At 40.3% G+C, this 16,422-nt stretch overlaps 4 protein-coding genes across 5 annotated transcripts; 1 reads left to right on the top strand and 3 right to left on the bottom strand.

Annotated features, from left to right (window-relative positions):
• Positions 1-4,928: 4,928 nt before the first annotated feature.
• On the bottom strand, positions 4,929-8,650 carry LOC145453976 (6-phosphogluconolactonase-like). The gene is made up of 6 exons (XM_080331938.1): positions 8,499-8,650; positions 8,318-8,438; positions 6,142-6,284; positions 5,483-5,689; positions 5,284-5,424; positions 4,929-5,226 (listed from the first exon to the last, which is right to left on the bottom strand). Exons 1-6 carry the CDS (start codon positions 8,568-8,570, stop codon positions 5,125-5,127), a joined length of 786 nt encoding a protein of 261 aa, XP_080188064.1. The 5' UTR covers positions 8,571-8,650; the 3' UTR covers positions 4,929-5,124.
• Positions 8,651-9,707: 1,057 nt separating this feature from the next.
• LOC145453974 (leukocyte elastase inhibitor-like) lies at positions 9,708-12,030 on the top strand. Of its 2 annotated transcripts, none has more exons than XM_080331937.1 (7): positions 9,708-10,156; positions 10,220-10,353; positions 10,456-10,569; positions 10,644-10,890; positions 10,952-11,136; positions 11,204-11,368; positions 11,675-12,030. In XM_080331937.1, exons 1-7 carry the CDS (start codon positions 9,967-9,969, stop codon positions 11,864-11,866), a joined length of 1,227 nt encoding a protein of 408 aa, XP_080188063.1. In that variant the 5' UTR covers positions 9,708-9,966; the 3' UTR covers positions 11,867-12,030. The 2 variants fall into 2 exon arrangements, with proteins under 2 accessions (XP_080188063.1, XP_080188062.1); XM_080331936.1 differs by having other exon boundaries at positions 9,710-10,156; positions 11,428-11,684.
• Positions 11,351-16,016, bottom strand: LOC145453970 (dipeptidyl peptidase 3-like). The gene has a single exon (XM_080331932.1). It carries the CDS (start codon positions 14,483-14,485, stop codon positions 12,359-12,361), a length of 2,127 nt encoding a protein of 708 aa, XP_080188058.1. The 5' UTR covers positions 14,486-16,016; the 3' UTR covers positions 11,351-12,358.
• On the bottom strand, positions 14,619-16,014 carry LOC145453978 (ubiquitin-conjugating enzyme E2 W-like). Its single transcript, XM_080331940.1, has one exon. It carries the CDS (start codon positions 16,012-16,014, stop codon positions 15,553-15,555), a length of 462 nt encoding a protein of 153 aa, XP_080188066.1. The 3' UTR covers positions 14,619-15,552.
• Positions 16,017-16,422: the final 406 nt, after the last annotated feature.

Genomic DNA, 16,422 nt, shown 5'->3' with positions numbered 1-16,422 from the left:
AGAGGATTTGTCCTCTTTTTTGACTTTTTTGAAAGTGTCCTCGGAGGACGCCCTTTTGTCCTCTTTTTTTGAGATTTTGTCCTCTTATTTGAAAATTTAGGTCAGATTTAGAGCAAATTGCGAGTGATAGGCCGTAAATTAGCACAGAAGTGACGCTCCGGCGGGTATTTCGGAGTGAAAAACGGTGATTTTAGCTCTGAGCGGAAAGATGACCTTTTTTTAGTCAACCGATCGCAAAGTGGGAAAAATTCACCGGGTTTTGAGAATTCTTCTCCGGTTTTGCAAGTCTCAGATTTCTGAAAAAGTGTCCTCTTTTTAGATTTCCAAAATATGGTAAGCCTAAGTAATATTCACACTGATATTCGTGAAAACATATTTGTCACTCCATAACTACTGTGCGCGAAGCGCAACAAAGTGTCTGGGCTTTAGTTGTCTTTTATGAATATTTAATGTTGGTACTTCATGAAAACATCCCCAAAATTCCTCAGGCAATCTTTCGTATTGGGGGATTTAACCACTTCTACTTGACAAACTGAAAATAACGAAGAGTAAGTAAGTAGATCACAAAATATTACGAAGTAGAAGTATAGAAAATCAGATCTACTTGAGTAAGTACCAGAAGTAGAGGAAAACTACTTGAGTACTTCCAAAAAGTAGCGAAGTACTTCGTTACTGACCACCTCTGGTTTTATCATCATGAACTAGAAATGTGACCTAATAGCTGATCTTCTACTGCAGGGCCGGCCAACCCGTGGCCCGCGAGAAGGTTTTGAGTGGCCCGCGAGTTAATTTCCCAAATTTCCAATATCATCAAAAATGGATTGCACAGATTTTGAACTTGCAAGAACAACCAAAAATTTGATTAGTCTTGCCGCAATACTTGAGATGTGATGACTAAAATATCAGTTCCGACGCATTAACAGATCCATCAGCGATTCAAATATTGGTATATCTTCGTACACTACAATAAAGCAGAATAATTTGCGATATATTTGTCAAAGGTAAAAAATTTCTATAAGCTTAGCGGAATATGTTGTCACTCGATTTTTGTTTTTAATATCGTTGCCCTTTCGTGAAAATGGAAGAAACACCTAATGCAGTGGTTCCCAACGTGGGCGATATCGCCCCCCAGGGGCGATTTGGCGGTCTAGGGGGGCGAAAATAAGAGAGCCAAGTCGGAGAAATGACCTTTTTTTCTTAGTCAACCCACGAAAATTCAGTTGCAAAATTGGAAAATTCGACATCGAGCCGAAAAGTTGACCTTTTTTTTAGTCAACCAGCCGGTGATTACAGTTGGTATACCGATTTTTCGGTTCCCAAAATTTGAAGGGCGATGATCGGCGTTGAGCTTGAAAAGGGGGCGATGAGACGAAAAAGGTAGGGAACCACTGACCTAATGTATCAGATTGAGTCTAATTATATTCGGGATTACGAGACAAAGTGTCGTTCAACATATGCGACCTTGCGTTTGCGCTCGCAGTAAGACTGTCGACTATGAAACCTAGGCACGAAATGATTGACGCATGTTGGTCGCAGCTTTCGATATCGATATTTCCATGCGCCGAATAGCCCAGTCCTCGCAAACTTAGCGCAGCGATATACAGCAGGCCCGCAATATAGCCAAGTGACAATATCATTGACCTATGAACTTCAAAAATTTTCGCGCATCGCGCGGATAGTGGCCCGCGCAAAAGTTCGTCATTCGAATGTGGCCCTTTGGCCAAAAAGGTTGGCCAGCCCTGTTCTACTGCATAGTGGCTTTTAAAAGTGATGTCATGTTGTAGTTAGTTTGTTGAGATTTCACTGTTTTTATAGTAATACTAGAATGAAATTCAAGTTTTTATGTGTAAAAAGATATGTGGCACTTGCATATATTGTTGAAGACTTGAAATTCCAAAATGCCATCGCGGGCCGCACAAAATGTTCTCGCGGGCCGCATGCGGCCCGCGTGTTTGAGACCTCTGACTTAGCGACCTCGGTCAGACTCAAACCCGCATCCCATTGGTGTTACAGCTGTATATTATACCACTAACGCTATCTCGTCCCCTTTGAAAAGCAAGGTAGGTACTAGTACAGTGGTTCTCAACCAGGGGTCCACGGACCCCTGGGGGTCCGTGAAGCATTTTCAGGGGGTCCGCGAAGCCTCTAAAAGTTGTAAAATGATTGACAACCTGATTTTTATTTTGTTTTTTAATTAGGAAAAGCATGGGCCTGTTTCGCTTCATAATGGCTAAAACTTTCGGACTCACATCATTTAAATGGTCGTCTGAGATGAAATTTCCGACTGCGCAAACTCATTTTCAATGTCAAATTGTCAATTGCCTGCTGGTGCAAACATATTGCTGTTTGGAGATATCAAGGTCGAACAGGCAAACATTTCTGATTTGTTGTTGTCAGTCTCAGCAAATTAGTAAACAGTCGTTTGAAATAGAAAATCGTGAATTTTTTTCCGAATCTGTCCCAATGAGGGAATTGTAACCTCGCCACGAAATCCATTTTCTCCTGTGACATAACCACTAAATACCTTCAATATGAGCTGCTAGATGAAAAATGACTATAGGCTGGACGTGTTATGTTCATTAAAAACTCACACCAAAAGATGCCGTCGGAAGCGTTACGCGTAACTATTACTTTCGCCACCAATACATCTTCGTGGAAATGGATTTTCGGCACTCATTCTTATCAAATCGAAGACGCGGATTTTCAAGACGATCAATACAGCTAGAAAATTTCCTTCGAAATAATAAAAGTATATTCAATTTCTACAGATAGTGAGCTGTTATTTTCAAGAAAAGTCATTTTCTGGCTGTTTATCACTAGTCTACATTTACTATTTGCACGACAGTTGACGGTTGCACGATAGCTAATTGGGCTAAATTGAGCTAATTTTGACCGAAAACTTGAGGGGGTCCGCGGGATCCGTGACGATCCAAAAGGGGTCCGCGAATACAAAAAGGTTGAGAACCACTGTACTAGTAGGAGAAGAAGCTATAGCCTATAAATAGCCGCACAACATTCGTTGGAAGAGGTCATCTCCAGTCCAAGCTCAAGACTCGGGAGGAGGGACATTTTAGGCGACTTAGGAGTAGGAGGCACAGTCGCAATTTTAAATTCATGCGAGTCGGAGTCAGAATGGGAAAAACTTGATACGAAGGAGCCAGGAGGTAGCGAGAGGGAGTTGTAAGTATGAGTGGAATCTGGTTATATTTTTATATTGTTATTCATTACTTGTTAACTACTAGTTGCTGACGATTACCCCTTACTGAAAATATTCGGGTTCAATTCAATTGTATATTGAAGTTCTGTACTTCCAAGAAGCTGTTCATGTATTGTTATCATTAGCAGACACAATATCGATGTCGAGTTAGGAATCTAGGCAACATTTTTTCGACTCCCAATTGGATCGCTATTAATTTCCAAGTAAAAATAGCGATGGGAGTCAGATTCTTGAGTAGAGTTAATGCGAGAGTCTGTAGTATGATCCACAGTTCCTACTTCGAAACTAACGGAGTCGTGATTTGGAATCAAGCTTCGGCTTCATCAGAGATTTGAGTCGATTGATTCAAGTAGTGCGTACCGATGTGTTATTAGAGACAACTCAGTTTCCGTCGCTCAAACAATTAAAACAACTCCACAACATCGCTATTTGCATCCTCGAGCATGTTGTCCAGTGTCCATCTTCAAGTCTGAATTCCAGCAGTTTTTTTGGATACCGCAAGTACCTGCTTGTATATTGAGACTGCCACCTCGGAGACAAAAGCGCACAATTACAGCACACGCGCGTCATCGAAGAACAACTACCATATGATCATCATCATCATCATCATTGGTTTATTAGCAATTTTATCAGTTCAATACACCACAAAAAATGCGATACAATGAAAAGACAGGAAGATGTCGAAGCGACAAGGAGTAGTCTATGGAATCTGACACCCACCTTGGCCTAGGCGATGTAAAGAGGAGGCACGCACACTGAATGAAAGTAAAGAAGATAGTATAGAAAAAGAATGCGACAAGAAATAGGGCGGCATGTCATGGGAAGCGAGATCGATAGGTCAGTCGTGGTCCGGACTGATCAGGACTGAATACAAGAAAACGCATTGCTCTATCAAGTATGCCGAACCCCAGTTGTGGAACAGCATCTCGCCGGCCATCCGACAGTCGTCGAGCATGTCCGCATTCAAGTCGAAATACAAGTAATTTCTTCTAAATCAATACTAGCTAGTCTTCAGGATTACCGGACCACGACCTAACATCGACCTCGCCCTCCGCCACCTCATTTTGTCGCTTGCGTCTTATATTCTCGGCATTACTTTTCATTCAGTGTGCATGCCTCTTATTTACTTTGCCTAGGCCAAGGTGGGTGTCTGATCTTAATGGCTACTCCAAGTTGTTTCGACACCTTCCTATCTTTTCATTGTATCGCAGTCTTGTGATGTTTTTGAAACGATGAAAATATTAATAAACCTGATTGATTGCCAGGTCGACGGCTCCCCATCCTGCGACACTTCTTTTCGTCGTCTGTCCATTTTTTAAAATTCTGTAGGCCGTTCCTCATTCAGTGTGCAATGTACAATTTAAAATTTTTACGACAAAAATTCCACCATGCTTTAACTTGATGTCTGCGAGACTATTGTCACGCAGACTTAGTGAGCTACTATATGTCATCACAGCCAGGCGACACTGTTGGTTGGCCTATTTGGAAATAGAAACAAGAATAGCAGAATATAGCTAGGAAATTTCACCTCCCTATGACATCATTTTGCAGCTGCAACTCATATTTGGAAATTGGTTTGCCATATGTTTAAAATATCTCCATACTACTTTTTAATTTTAGTATACATTAACGACATTTTTTTCTAATTCACTTGAATAGCATCAATGACTCCAATCCACATTAGCACTGCTGTTCTGATGATTCAAAACGCTTTAGGAAGCCATAATCGAGCACATGTATTTGGAACAATGCATGTCATAAATTCAAAGCAATTGGTAAGCAAATTCGACTCATCTGTCTGATGAAATATAAGAAAATGATTGAAATTATCACATGAGTTGAAGCAGTGCTTATTCAGGAATTACTGATACTGTGACTATGATGTGCATTTGTGCAACGATCTCGATTCATAGCTGACTTGCGGCTGCATCATCCATTATCCAAATTAGATTGCCAGTGGTCGGTTTCACCAAACTTGCTGGCAGTTTGGAATCTTCATCAAAAACCATCTAGGAATGCATAACATGCAGAATGGTAATATGTTAATCAGAAATGCAGCATAGCACCTTAATTGTTGAAGCTTTACTTGCACCGGCCGAGATGAAGACAGCATTTCTGGCAGCATTGAGCACCGGCAGAGTCATTGTGACTCTGGCAGGAGGCGGTTTCGGAGAATCATTAATAGACGCAACGTGTAATTCATTTTCCTTAACATACACTTATTAGATCCGATTATACTTTTTGAGACGTGCACCATAAATTCACCTGGAGGAGTTGATGTCCGGGGAATAGCGAACATGTATGACCGTCCGGGCCCATTCCAAGTAGTAACATATCAAATGAAGGAACACTTGCACCTTCAAAGACATCGTGCATTTTTTCCTCGTAATCCTTAGCACATTCGTCCAATTCTAGCTCAGGATTTATTGCTACCCAAGACTCGATGAATCCAACTTGATCGATAACATTTTTCTGAAATAAGTCGGAGTCAGAAGATGGCACAGGCAATCGTATCTCATAATGCCAACATCACAACATCAACCAATTAGATTGGTTTAGCATGAAAAAAACTTTGGTTAGCCTCTCAATAGTTGCATCACTACAGCACTACGGTACTTGAATATGTTGGTTAACACTAGATAAATGTGTTCAAAGGCAATACTTCTTCATAAGAAGAGAAACATATTCGATAATATGCTTCATTCTTGAATAAAAGTTCTAATCTTGTTGCATTTGTATTTATATATATATTATACGCCACAATAGAAAAGGTATATATAATTCAAATAGATATAATTCAGCAATGTCATGCTAACGGTTAAAAGTAGAAGGTATGTCAAGTCACACCTGACTAGCATGCAAATATATGGATGGAATGGTCAAAATAGCTACTAGTATACAATAATAGGAAAGTCAATCTCTACCTTGTATTGCCCGAAAGTACTTTCAGAGTCTGAGAATGGAACTTTTCTTTCGTCACAGAAAAAGATTTTCCATTTGCTCCAATCTACAGATCTCTTGGTAAGTTTCTGAGAAATAATGTTGATAATGCTTCCGCCTGACACACCTGAAACACACGATTATAATACCTATGTGACAGTTCATGTAAGCCAGAGGTGGTCAAAGTAGTCAAGAAAGCTACTCAAGTAGAAGTAGCGACGAAAAAATCTACTCAAGTATGAGTAGAAGTACTTCTTCCATAAGCAACCTAAAACTACTTGAAGTAGAAGTAGAATTGACTGGCTTTAAAAGTACTCAAGTAAGTAAGTAGTTGTGAAACGACCCCAATTCATTCATATGGATTGTAAAAAGGTGCAAATTGTGCTATGCGAAAGGTGACGAGCTTGATTCATATTGATGCATATCAACAGGTATCCAATTTTCGATAGCATAAGCATTCATCCATATCATGATAGTATTGATCTGGAAATGCCAATGTGATACTAATCCTTCGTTTTCTCGAATAGCACGTTTTAGAAAATAGCATGGTACGGCGCCATCCCCCATATTATAAAGCCCATAGTTTAGTTGAAGAGCAATACGGAAAGGTTGTATAGGATACGGTGTAAACACTTTGCGCGATTAGTAATCGTTAATAAAAAATATGGTGGACCGTAAAAATGCTATATTGTGTAGCTTTATTTCCGGAATTAAAGGCCTTACTACACTTGCTTTTATACTTCAACATGTATGTTATCCAGGCAAAAGAACTGATATTAATTCAAACTTAAAGTATATGATACGGGGAATTGAAAGTGAAATATAAATACTACTTCTAAAAGTGGAACATGTATTTCATGCCTTTAGTCCAGAAAGTCTTAAAGGTCGTGTGCTAAAACAGCTCCAAAACTAAAAAAAGTCAAGAGTCCACGTTTCCACATTACGACACGCCATGGACATGCTAGATTACGATATGACAAGTAACTGCTAGATTACAAAACATCAGTTTCAAACGTCACAGTGAGCCATATATACTGTGATGGATTATTTTATATGGGCGAAAACGTGGTGTAAACGGAACCACGCCATCCCGCGACGTAAATTATATTTACCGATACTTTCGTGAAATCATACTGGTCACTCCGTATCCACTGCGCGTGAAGCGCGACGAAAATTCTTGGCTTTACTCAACTTTTGTGAAAATTAAATGTTGATACTCCGTGAAAACAACACCGAAATTTCTCAGGCTATCTTTCTGATTGGAAGATTGAACTACTTCTACTTGACAAACTGAAAATAGCGAAAAGCAAGTAAGTAGATCACTAAATATTATGAAGTAGAAATAGCGAAAATCAGATCTACTTGAGTAAGTACCAGGAGTAGAGGAAAACTACTTGAGTACTTCGAAAAAGTAGAAATACTTCGTTACTGACCACCTCGTAAGACAGGTTGCTATGACAAATTTCATGTTCGATGATTTACTACAGGGCAGTGTAATCACTTGGGTAGCCCCATTTCACATTATGATCACTCACAACTATAACCAACGAAAGGGGTAGTTTGAATTGTAGAAACAGAGATAAAAAGAGATTTGAGAGTATCTATAGAAAATCAAATGACCACTGTAACCTCCGCATCACTGTGGCCTTCCTAATTCAATTATATGCAATTATATCACCATCGTTTTAACAAGGCTATCCCAATGAAGTTGACTAATCTGCAGCTCATCAGTATAATATTTTGTTTTTCGTTAGCAATGGATTTATACCACGTAACCACGGCCCCATCTCAAGATGAAAAGGCATGAAAAAAGCGCCAGGTATGCATAAAACACGTTTGTGCATCGCGAAGTCACATAATTTGCTACCGTAAATAATGATTATTTTATAAAATGGTTGAAATTTCTAATTGTGGAAGCAGTCCGCTGCTACTGGTTGGAATTAAGAAAAAAATTGATATGTAACGCTCTAAGCAACCTAATGATTAAATCACAATTCAGTGAAATCTGGTGAAAAAGCTTTTATGAACACTGAACAGCCCTAACTCTCACCGGATACCATAGGCTGTATCGCGACCAAAACCAATCAGCCAAATTATGCTTTCTCACTGGCAATCAATAATTTAAATCATAAATTGCGATGATCGCGTATAAACCATTACCTAAAGTAAATATTCCCCGCTCAGCTATACTCTGTTTGGCAGTTTTTTCGATCAAACTCGCAACAAAGTCCCCCAAATCTGAAGATTTGATAATATGTTTTTGTAGCTTAGTTTCAGAGCCCTGGAATAACAAAGCACACTTCAATATATTTCAATTATTACGCAAAAATATAAGTCTTACCATTTTATGTAGTAGAAAATGTGAAGCCACTAACGCCAACGAGACACCAAGCAAACTGTGATAGGAAAACATAAGCAGGTTTCGAAAACTGCAAGTTCACGTTGTTTATATGGATGTTCATTGATGTATGTCAGATTAGAGTAGCTGAGCCATAAGATTGTGTACGAGATGAGTGCAGTTTAAAGATGAAAGTATCGATTGTTAATTACTAGTCACTAGTTACATTCGATAATGAAAGAATCATTTCATACCTAACACCATAAGATTGCGATGAGATGAAAAGATAGGAAGGAGTCGAAAATACTGGGAGTAGTGTTCCAATCAAACACAGACATTGGCCAGGACATGTAAATTAGAGGCATGCACATTGAACATGGAATGAAAAGTAAAGATAGTCGCATTCGATAATATCATAAAAGGACAAGCGACGGAAATGAAGTGGCATGTGTCGCTAGGCGAGTCGATATGTCAGATTGTTGTCCCGTAATCTTCAGGGCTGACTAGTATTGATTCAGTAGAAATTGCTTGTATTTCGATTTGAATGCAGACACCGGACATGCTCGACGACTGTCGGATAGACGGCGAGATGCTGTTCCACCGCACTTCAGAATTGGCATACTTGATAGAGCGATGATGTTTCTTGTATTCCGTCCTGATCGTATAGTATTATGGTAGCTCCGTAGCTGTTCTTCGAGGACGCGCGTACGGCGTACGCTGTAGGCTACTGCGCTTTTGATTCCTAGGTGAAGTAGGCGTATGGAACTGATACATGAACTTGGCGATTTCTATAGCTTCCTTATATCTTTTGAGTCGCGATATTTCTGTTGCACAATGCACATGCACATCCAAGCCCCATTGACAATACGAGATTCCGATGTTGTAGTTTTTGCAGTGCAGGCTCAATAGTATTCTTGCAGGCAGCACCCCAGCAGAGAATCCCGTATTTTAACTTGAATTGGAATAAAAGAAAGAGTTGAAGAGTATCAACAGAACCCAAATCGGCAACCATTTCAGCAACGCCGTATTGTATATTATTGTTATGTTCTGAAATGATAACATAAACTATGCGTTAAAGGGAAGCGAACCCGGAGGCAATGATTGATCGCGTCGGCCGCGTTTTTGCACTCGTCTCAAATCACACGCAGGTTCGTCACGCAAGTTAGTCGCGTTCTCGTTACTCGCTGCTTTGCACTTGCGGAGAACTTATTTGACCTAAATAACACATTTGCGATAACCTCGTCTCTCGCCAGCTACGGAATATTCTCGAAGAAAGCTACTGGTTCGGAAAAAAACTGAGTCCTTCGCTCGTCGCCACGTATGCCTATAAGCGATCCGATCAAGCATATATCCCATGCAGAGTACATAAACGGATATCATCTCCCAGCGCAGTCAATCAGTCGTCTGATAGCTTTTAGTGAGTGTGGAATTGGTTTACAGAGCAGCTCCGAAGGCGTTCCTTAGTAGCAGTATGGCGATTTTACCTTGTTTATTGTTGTCCGTGTTCTTACCTGCTGCGATGAGCTCCGCCAACATACATTCCGGAAATCTCGAGAGTCTCATCAAAGCTAACACTGAATTTGCAATCGATTTGTACAAACAAATAGCCGCACGAGATCAGGCGAAAAATATCGTTTACTCCCCAGTCAGTGTTGCGGCAGGTAAGTCAACAATACAAATGTCGATCAAATCGTTAAATTATGAGAGTTCTTACCACTTCATAGCGTTGGCAATGTTGAAGTTGGGAACTGTGGGAAACTCTAGCATTGAAATTGACACGGCCCTTCACTTATCTGGCATTGAATCTGCCTCAGTGAACGCAGCGTTTGGAGAGTTAAATGGGATTCTCTTTGACAAGGTAGGCCTAGAGAGCAACGAGCCACCGATATTTATATGCTATAGATATCACGCAGTTTGACAAGATAATGACTGGTATGAACTAGGCAACTTATGATTTCAGCCGCAAGATAACGTCACTTTAAGAGGAGCGAGCGGTGCTTTCATTTCCAATAAGAAAACTGTGCTGAAGAATTACAGGAATGCCCTGACAGTGTTCGGTGCTGAAATTAAGGAGGTATGTTCTCGCCAATTCTGTTTGCTGCACTTCGACTCCGACACAATTTTCATCGCCCATAAAACCATCTGCAGCTGGATTTCTCAAAATCAAAATCATCAACGTCGGCTATTAACAAATGGATCGCAGAAAAAACCAATGACCAAATAAAAGACATGGTGACGGAAGACTCAATGCAAGGAGTTACTTCCCTCTTGTTGGCTAACGCACTGTTTTTCACTGGCGAATGGCACTCTGGATTCAACCCCCAGATGACAGACGAACGTGCGTTCTACGTGTCTCATTACAAAGTGATCAAAACACCTTTTATGTTCCAGAGAGGTATGCGTGTTTACGTCCCTTATCTCAGCACAGATAACATAAACTGCATAATATATACCAGGTAAATTCAAGTATGCATACATTGAACCTTTGGCCATGCAAGTGGTTGAACTGCCATATGCTGGGAAAGAGATCAGCATGATCATACTCTTGCCCGAAGACTTCAATATTAATAAGGTGGAAAAGAACTTGAATCATGAGAATTTGAAAGACTGGACCGATAAACTTGAATATGAAACGGTGGATGTGAGTGTGATAAATGAAAGTATCACTTTACAGCTACTAACGATATATCATTTCTTTCTCAACTTAGCTGACAATCCCAAAATTCAAAATTGAGGATGCCCTCGATTTAAGATCACATCTCCAAGAACTTGGCATTACCAGTGTCTTTGACAGCAGCACGGCTGACCTCTCTGGTATCAGCGGAGACAAATCGCTCTTTGTCGACAACATCATGCACAGAGGAATTCTCGAAGTAAGTACTGACACAATTGATCAATTACACTTTAGTTTAGAAATTTCAATTTGTGTCAGGTGACGGAAGAGGGTAGCACTGCTGCGGCTGCTACCACCATAAGAGTTGTAGCTCGATCTCTTCAATTCGAAGCACAGTTTTTAGCAGATCGCCCGTTTATGTGGACGTTACAGCACGTCCAGACTGGTCAAGTTCTTTTCCTTGGCCGATTCTCACAGCCCGAAGGCGTTGTGATAAGCCATACAGAACTATAAGGTACGCATATCTCCGGGACAGTCTAACTTCTGTTCTCCTGCAATGATTCAGGTCCAGCAGCTCGGAGGTTTAGTGGCTGAAGAACGGGAGGAAGCTAGACGCGCATCTAGATCCGAAATGAAAATGGTTTACGCCGATCATTCATTCGTCTTCGTGATCAAAAACATGAGGAAAAGTGTGGTGTACCAACTTGGGGTGCTGAAACGACCCCCAGGAAAAGAGGTCTCGCATGATGAGCTGTAAATTGAGACTGCTTACTGGCAATAGACCGATCCTAGACTATATTATGTGTTTGATACAATCATGGTATCAAGTGACCATATTGTGTTGATTGACCTGTGCATTGGCATATATTGGATTGTGTACTAACTCGAATTTTGTACTTTGTAATAAAATTTTGCAGAAAACCTTGTCGCACTGGACCATGGTGACAAAGATTAAGAGTATCACGTCCATGAAAACTAAACAAGGAACCAGTACTAAGTTCTAATTCAAGTTCTAAGCTAATTCAACATGTTCTGTGGGCAACTGCATTATGTTAGGATTGCTTCAGTTGCAGAGATTCAATCAATTTTCAATTTTTGCTTCCACATCAATCACATTGTAGCTATTCTGCACCAACGACATCACTTAAAATCGATTTTGCACGATGTACATTGTACGCACACACAACATCAACCAGAATAATAAATCCCTTACGAGACACACTGCTTTTCTCAATACAGTCCCGCACTATTATAATAGCTTGGATATATCTTCTCCATGAAACCTCGCCACAAAAGAATCGATCACACCACCGTGTGTCACTGGGTATGTGACTAGTTCAACACTGTCGTCCCTGTGTACAGTATTGTCCTGCACAAAGATCTTCCTTGGTTGCCGCCTCAGTACGACAGTTTGTCGAAGTCGCAACATATCAGGTGCAACATCAGATCCCACGGTAGCATATTTCTGCCACAGCTCCTGCCCGCCTTCGGCATCCCCATGAGATTTGTGCACCTGCAACTTAAGTAGGAAGTCTCCTATCGCTTTTTTACCAATTGTTGCGATCGAAGACCTATCTATCGATACAACGGCATCTGCTTTTCCATCGTCGGCACACGTCAAATGCTCAATGGTTACGATCCCGGCTTCCATCAAGACGCGCAGAATCACATAACGAGCTTGCATGTGTGCTTGTCTCCATGTTTGATTTTCAGGAGTGTAATATAACAGACCTTGTACTCCTGCCCATACCATGTTGAGCCAATTTACATAAATTATATCTTCTGCCACTTTCCCTTCGTGACCAAAAATCTTCAAGACATCAAAGTCCAGGCATAGATACAGGCCAACACATTCTGCTCTACATTCTTCATACGAAGATGACAGCGCACCAAACTTTCCATCCCAAGTTTCCCCAACATCGTACCACTTTTCAACAGCTTTGCCTGTCAAGGGATTTTGAACAGAATCGCTGTTGAAATTCAGCAACCCGTCTTTGGATTTTTGGAACAGCTTTCCACTGCCGTGTCCCAGAAGCTCGTGCAGTCCAACTTGTACCTCGAAAGATTTGCTCTTGTAGTCTTTGAATAATTGTTGATCTCCATCAGATAAAAACCAAACCTTCTTTCCAGCGGAATACGCCGCCGATAGCACATTTCCGAGCGAAACATTTTTGAACCCTTCCGATTGCCGTATTTCGTCATAATTCGGAATGTTAATACCTGCAGGTATACCACTACCTGCAAATGCCAGCACATCTAAAGATGTGAAGTCCGGTCGAAGGAACTCATCTTTTTCATAATCCTTCGGCCATGGTAGTAGTTTTAGAAGTTGATCAGAAGAATCCACGAGGTCTGTGAACTTTTTGCTCATCTCCTTGTTAACCATCGCTACGAAGCCTTCGAATTCACCCCTTGTGCCGAATGGATCTCGGTACGTCTCAATAAAGCCAATGTAGGACTCCACAATTGGACCTTTGTCTCGTATCCAATATCTTGAGCCATTTTTGTGAGCATTTAGATCTCCCGTTGTGAATGATGCAATATATTCGGTGATCATATTCGCCTCATTATCGTTCGAAGCGTATTCTTTTGCCTTTTCAAGATTTTCCACCACCAATTTCATCAGATTACTGTAGTCTCCCCTTGTTACTTTGATGTCATAAGTTTTATCACCATCAGCAAATTTATATTCTCCGAGACATGCCAGCGATTCAGAGACGTCAGTCAGGGCAGAGGCCAGCCTTACATTGTATACACCATTACCGTCCTTGAAAAGTCTCGTGTTATAAGCACTGATTGACTTGGAGTCAAGGAACTTCTGAATCAATTCAGCATCAGTTTTGTTGCAGTTATCGCTGAAGTAGGACGAAATCCCATCTTTTCCAAGACCCAACTGCTTGTTGCCTTCATTTAGTGAATATGTCGGTTCGGCACAAGTTTCCATCAGCTTTGCAACCACTTGTGGATCGTCACGATACGCCTGAGTTGACATAATAAGTCGCATGAACTTTTCTTGTGGTATTCCTGGAATGAATTTAGTATCCCCAAATCCTTTGTAATTGCCCATATTAGCCAGGAATCCAGCAAAATATACATTGAAAGCAGTTAATTCTTCCTGAGTGAATTCACATTCCTCTACTGCAATCTTCGCTATTTGGTCAGAGTTTTGTTTGGAGAAAATTTTCATAAGCAAGCAGAATATTGTAGGAGATTCAGGGGATGTTTGATGCAATACGATCAGCCCACCATACCATGAAGCTCGGGCTAAGTAATGAGAATACAACTTTTCTTTCTTAGTCAAGGCATTGAAGGCTGTTACACAGTCCAAGTGGCAGACTTCCGTCTCCTTTTCCAAAATATGCTGCGATATATCCATTGCTGCTGGTTTCACTGTCCACTTGTTAATTGTTTGGCTAGCGAGGCTCCTTCGAAAAACTTTTGAACAACTGCTAACTATAACAGAACGAAATGCGTTGAGAGCCAGGGTATTAAATTAGATAACCTGGATGCTTGACGTGATATAAAAAAATATCATAAAGATCTGCTAATAGTAGTCTACTGGTGAAGATAAAAACCATAGAGAGCTAGTCCAACCAATTTCTATACGGTATCTAATTCTGAGTAAGCTACCTATCAAGACATGGGTAGTAAACACGAAGAGTCAATTATTACTGATCACAATAATATGACAAGCACTTTTGGTTAAGCAGGTAAAAAAATACAAATACCAAATACACTGGGTTGAGCAGGGAGGTTATTTAGATGTTTTCAGAAAATATCAATATTAGATTAATCCAAGACTTCGCATTGATTTCACTGAATTGGCCTTACGGAAATTGACGTTGCTGTTCCAAGGCATGTTATGTCGCCCATGTTTTGACTCCAAAACTACCTGGAAGTCAGTTACCAATAGTGGTTCCTCTCTTCATTTTTAATATGGTACTTGTACAATATTCATAGAATCAAATACTAAAATGTCATACCAAAATCCAAATTACCCTCAGTATCAACGACATCTCATGTGAAACTAATATTGCGATTTAAAAGCACAGAAGTCCATTGCATAGACAGTTTCGCTGATATATTCATGTACCGTATGTAATTAGGGTGCATTTCATGAACTGTTAGTAAATATAGGCGACAATTTCAACTTATGTTGACGTAAAACAATAGGCCACCAGGGGATCCAAAAGCTAGGCCTATATCATGGCAGCGCATTTCACCAGATTGAACAGATTTGGTCAAGAGTACACTTCATGTGGTACAATAAATGAATATGATGTATATTAGCCTACCGTATGTTTATTCAAAAATTTTAGATCTAAAATTGGGCATTTTTGACAAAGGAAATAAATGTTTTTCATAAATTATTATTGCAGTCACGGAGTCAATAATCCAGTTACTTAGTATCAAAAACCAACATTCATCACCGTAGGACTCGACCTAAACATTATCATCATGATACCACCAAGAAGTGTCTTTTGGGTTTGAACTTGCCCTTGGCACATACATATCATTATCAATAGGTTTAATCTTTTCTTTACAGCTGCTTAACATAGAAATGATACTTAGACAAATAGATTCAATTGAGAGGGCAGGGCTCCAATCTGTGGTGAGAATCGATAAACATATATGACCATTGCTGTATATATGCGGATGAATGGGTATATGTTCGCCGATGAACATAACTTGTGGCGAGTCAAATGGATATCTGTCATTGAACTTGAATAACAGTTTGAAAACTTCTCCAGCGTATAAAGTCCTGTCAGCTCCCGTCAATTCCATGAGGACTTCATCCAATGTCATGCCAGTATCCGTGTTGGAGCAAAGCTTAACTCCCGGTGGTGGATTGTTCACCAATTGTCGAATTTCTTTTTGAATTCGTTTATGTTTCATGTTAGCCATACTGAGAGCTATTCAACCGAAGCTCTGCAGCAGAGCACTGGCTAGAAAAGCTGTCAACAAAACTAACAAAGGCGAAATATCTGCAAATCACAGACTGAATGTCAAATCCCGTACCGGTATGGGGGACACTGTAAAACGGGCAAAACCCAACAATCTAATCACCATTGTATGGAATGCGAATGCGTGTCTCATACTGAAATTCATGAGGAACACCACTGGTACAGTTCACCCGAAAATCACTCAATCAAGATTGCTATTATAATGAATTGATCAAAAATTTAAAAAAAAACGGAAGTAAAACGTGATAATTCGGTTGAAAGAGCCGACATGTATAAAATAGAGTCTAATTCAATCATTTGTTGCCTACAGTCCGCCGAGAACCCAGTGGTGAGCTAAGCCGAACTACAG

Source organism: Botryllus schlosseri, chromosome 13 (genome assembly GCF_051294905.1).
Source record: "Botryllus schlosseri isolate E-star chromosome 13, Bs_hap1, whole genome shotgun sequence".
NCBI lineage: Eukaryota > Metazoa > Chordata > Ascidiacea > Stolidobranchia > Styelidae > Botryllus > Botryllus schlosseri.
The sequence above is the reverse complement of the archived record's forward strand: the minus strand, read 5'-3'. Positions and strand labels throughout refer to the sequence as shown.

Coding starts and splice junctions, on each gene's coding strand:
- LOC145453978 (XM_080331940.1), bottom strand. CDS start 16,014: ATGGCTAACATGAAACATAAACGAATTCAAAAAGAAATTCGACAATTG.
- LOC145453976 (XM_080331938.1), bottom strand. CDS start 8,570: ATGTTTTCCTATCACAGTTTGCTTGGTGTCTCGTTGGCGTTAGTGGCT. Junction 6,285..8,317: donor GCGGGGAATATTTACTTTAG/GTAATGGTTTAT, acceptor CGTGTGTTTCAG/GTGTGTCAGGCGGAAGCATT. Junction 5,690..6,141: donor GTACTTTCGGGCAATACAAG/GTAGAGATTGAC, acceptor GACTTATTTCAG/AAAAATGTTATCGATCAAGT.
- LOC145453974 (XM_080331936.1), top strand. CDS start 9,967: ATGGCGATTTTACCTTGTTTATTGTTGTCCGTGTTCTTACCTGCTGCG. Junction 10,891..10,951: donor ACCTTTTATGTTCCAGAGAG/GTATGCGTGTTT, acceptor AATATATACCAG/GTAAATTCAAGTATGCATAC. Junction 11,369..11,427: donor TGCACAGAGGAATTCTCGAA/GTAAGTACTGAC, acceptor AATTTGTGTCAG/GTGACGGAAGAGGGTAGCAC.
- LOC145453970 (XM_080331932.1), bottom strand. CDS start 14,485: ATGGATATATCGCAGCATATTTTGGAAAAGGAGACGGAAGTCTGCCAC.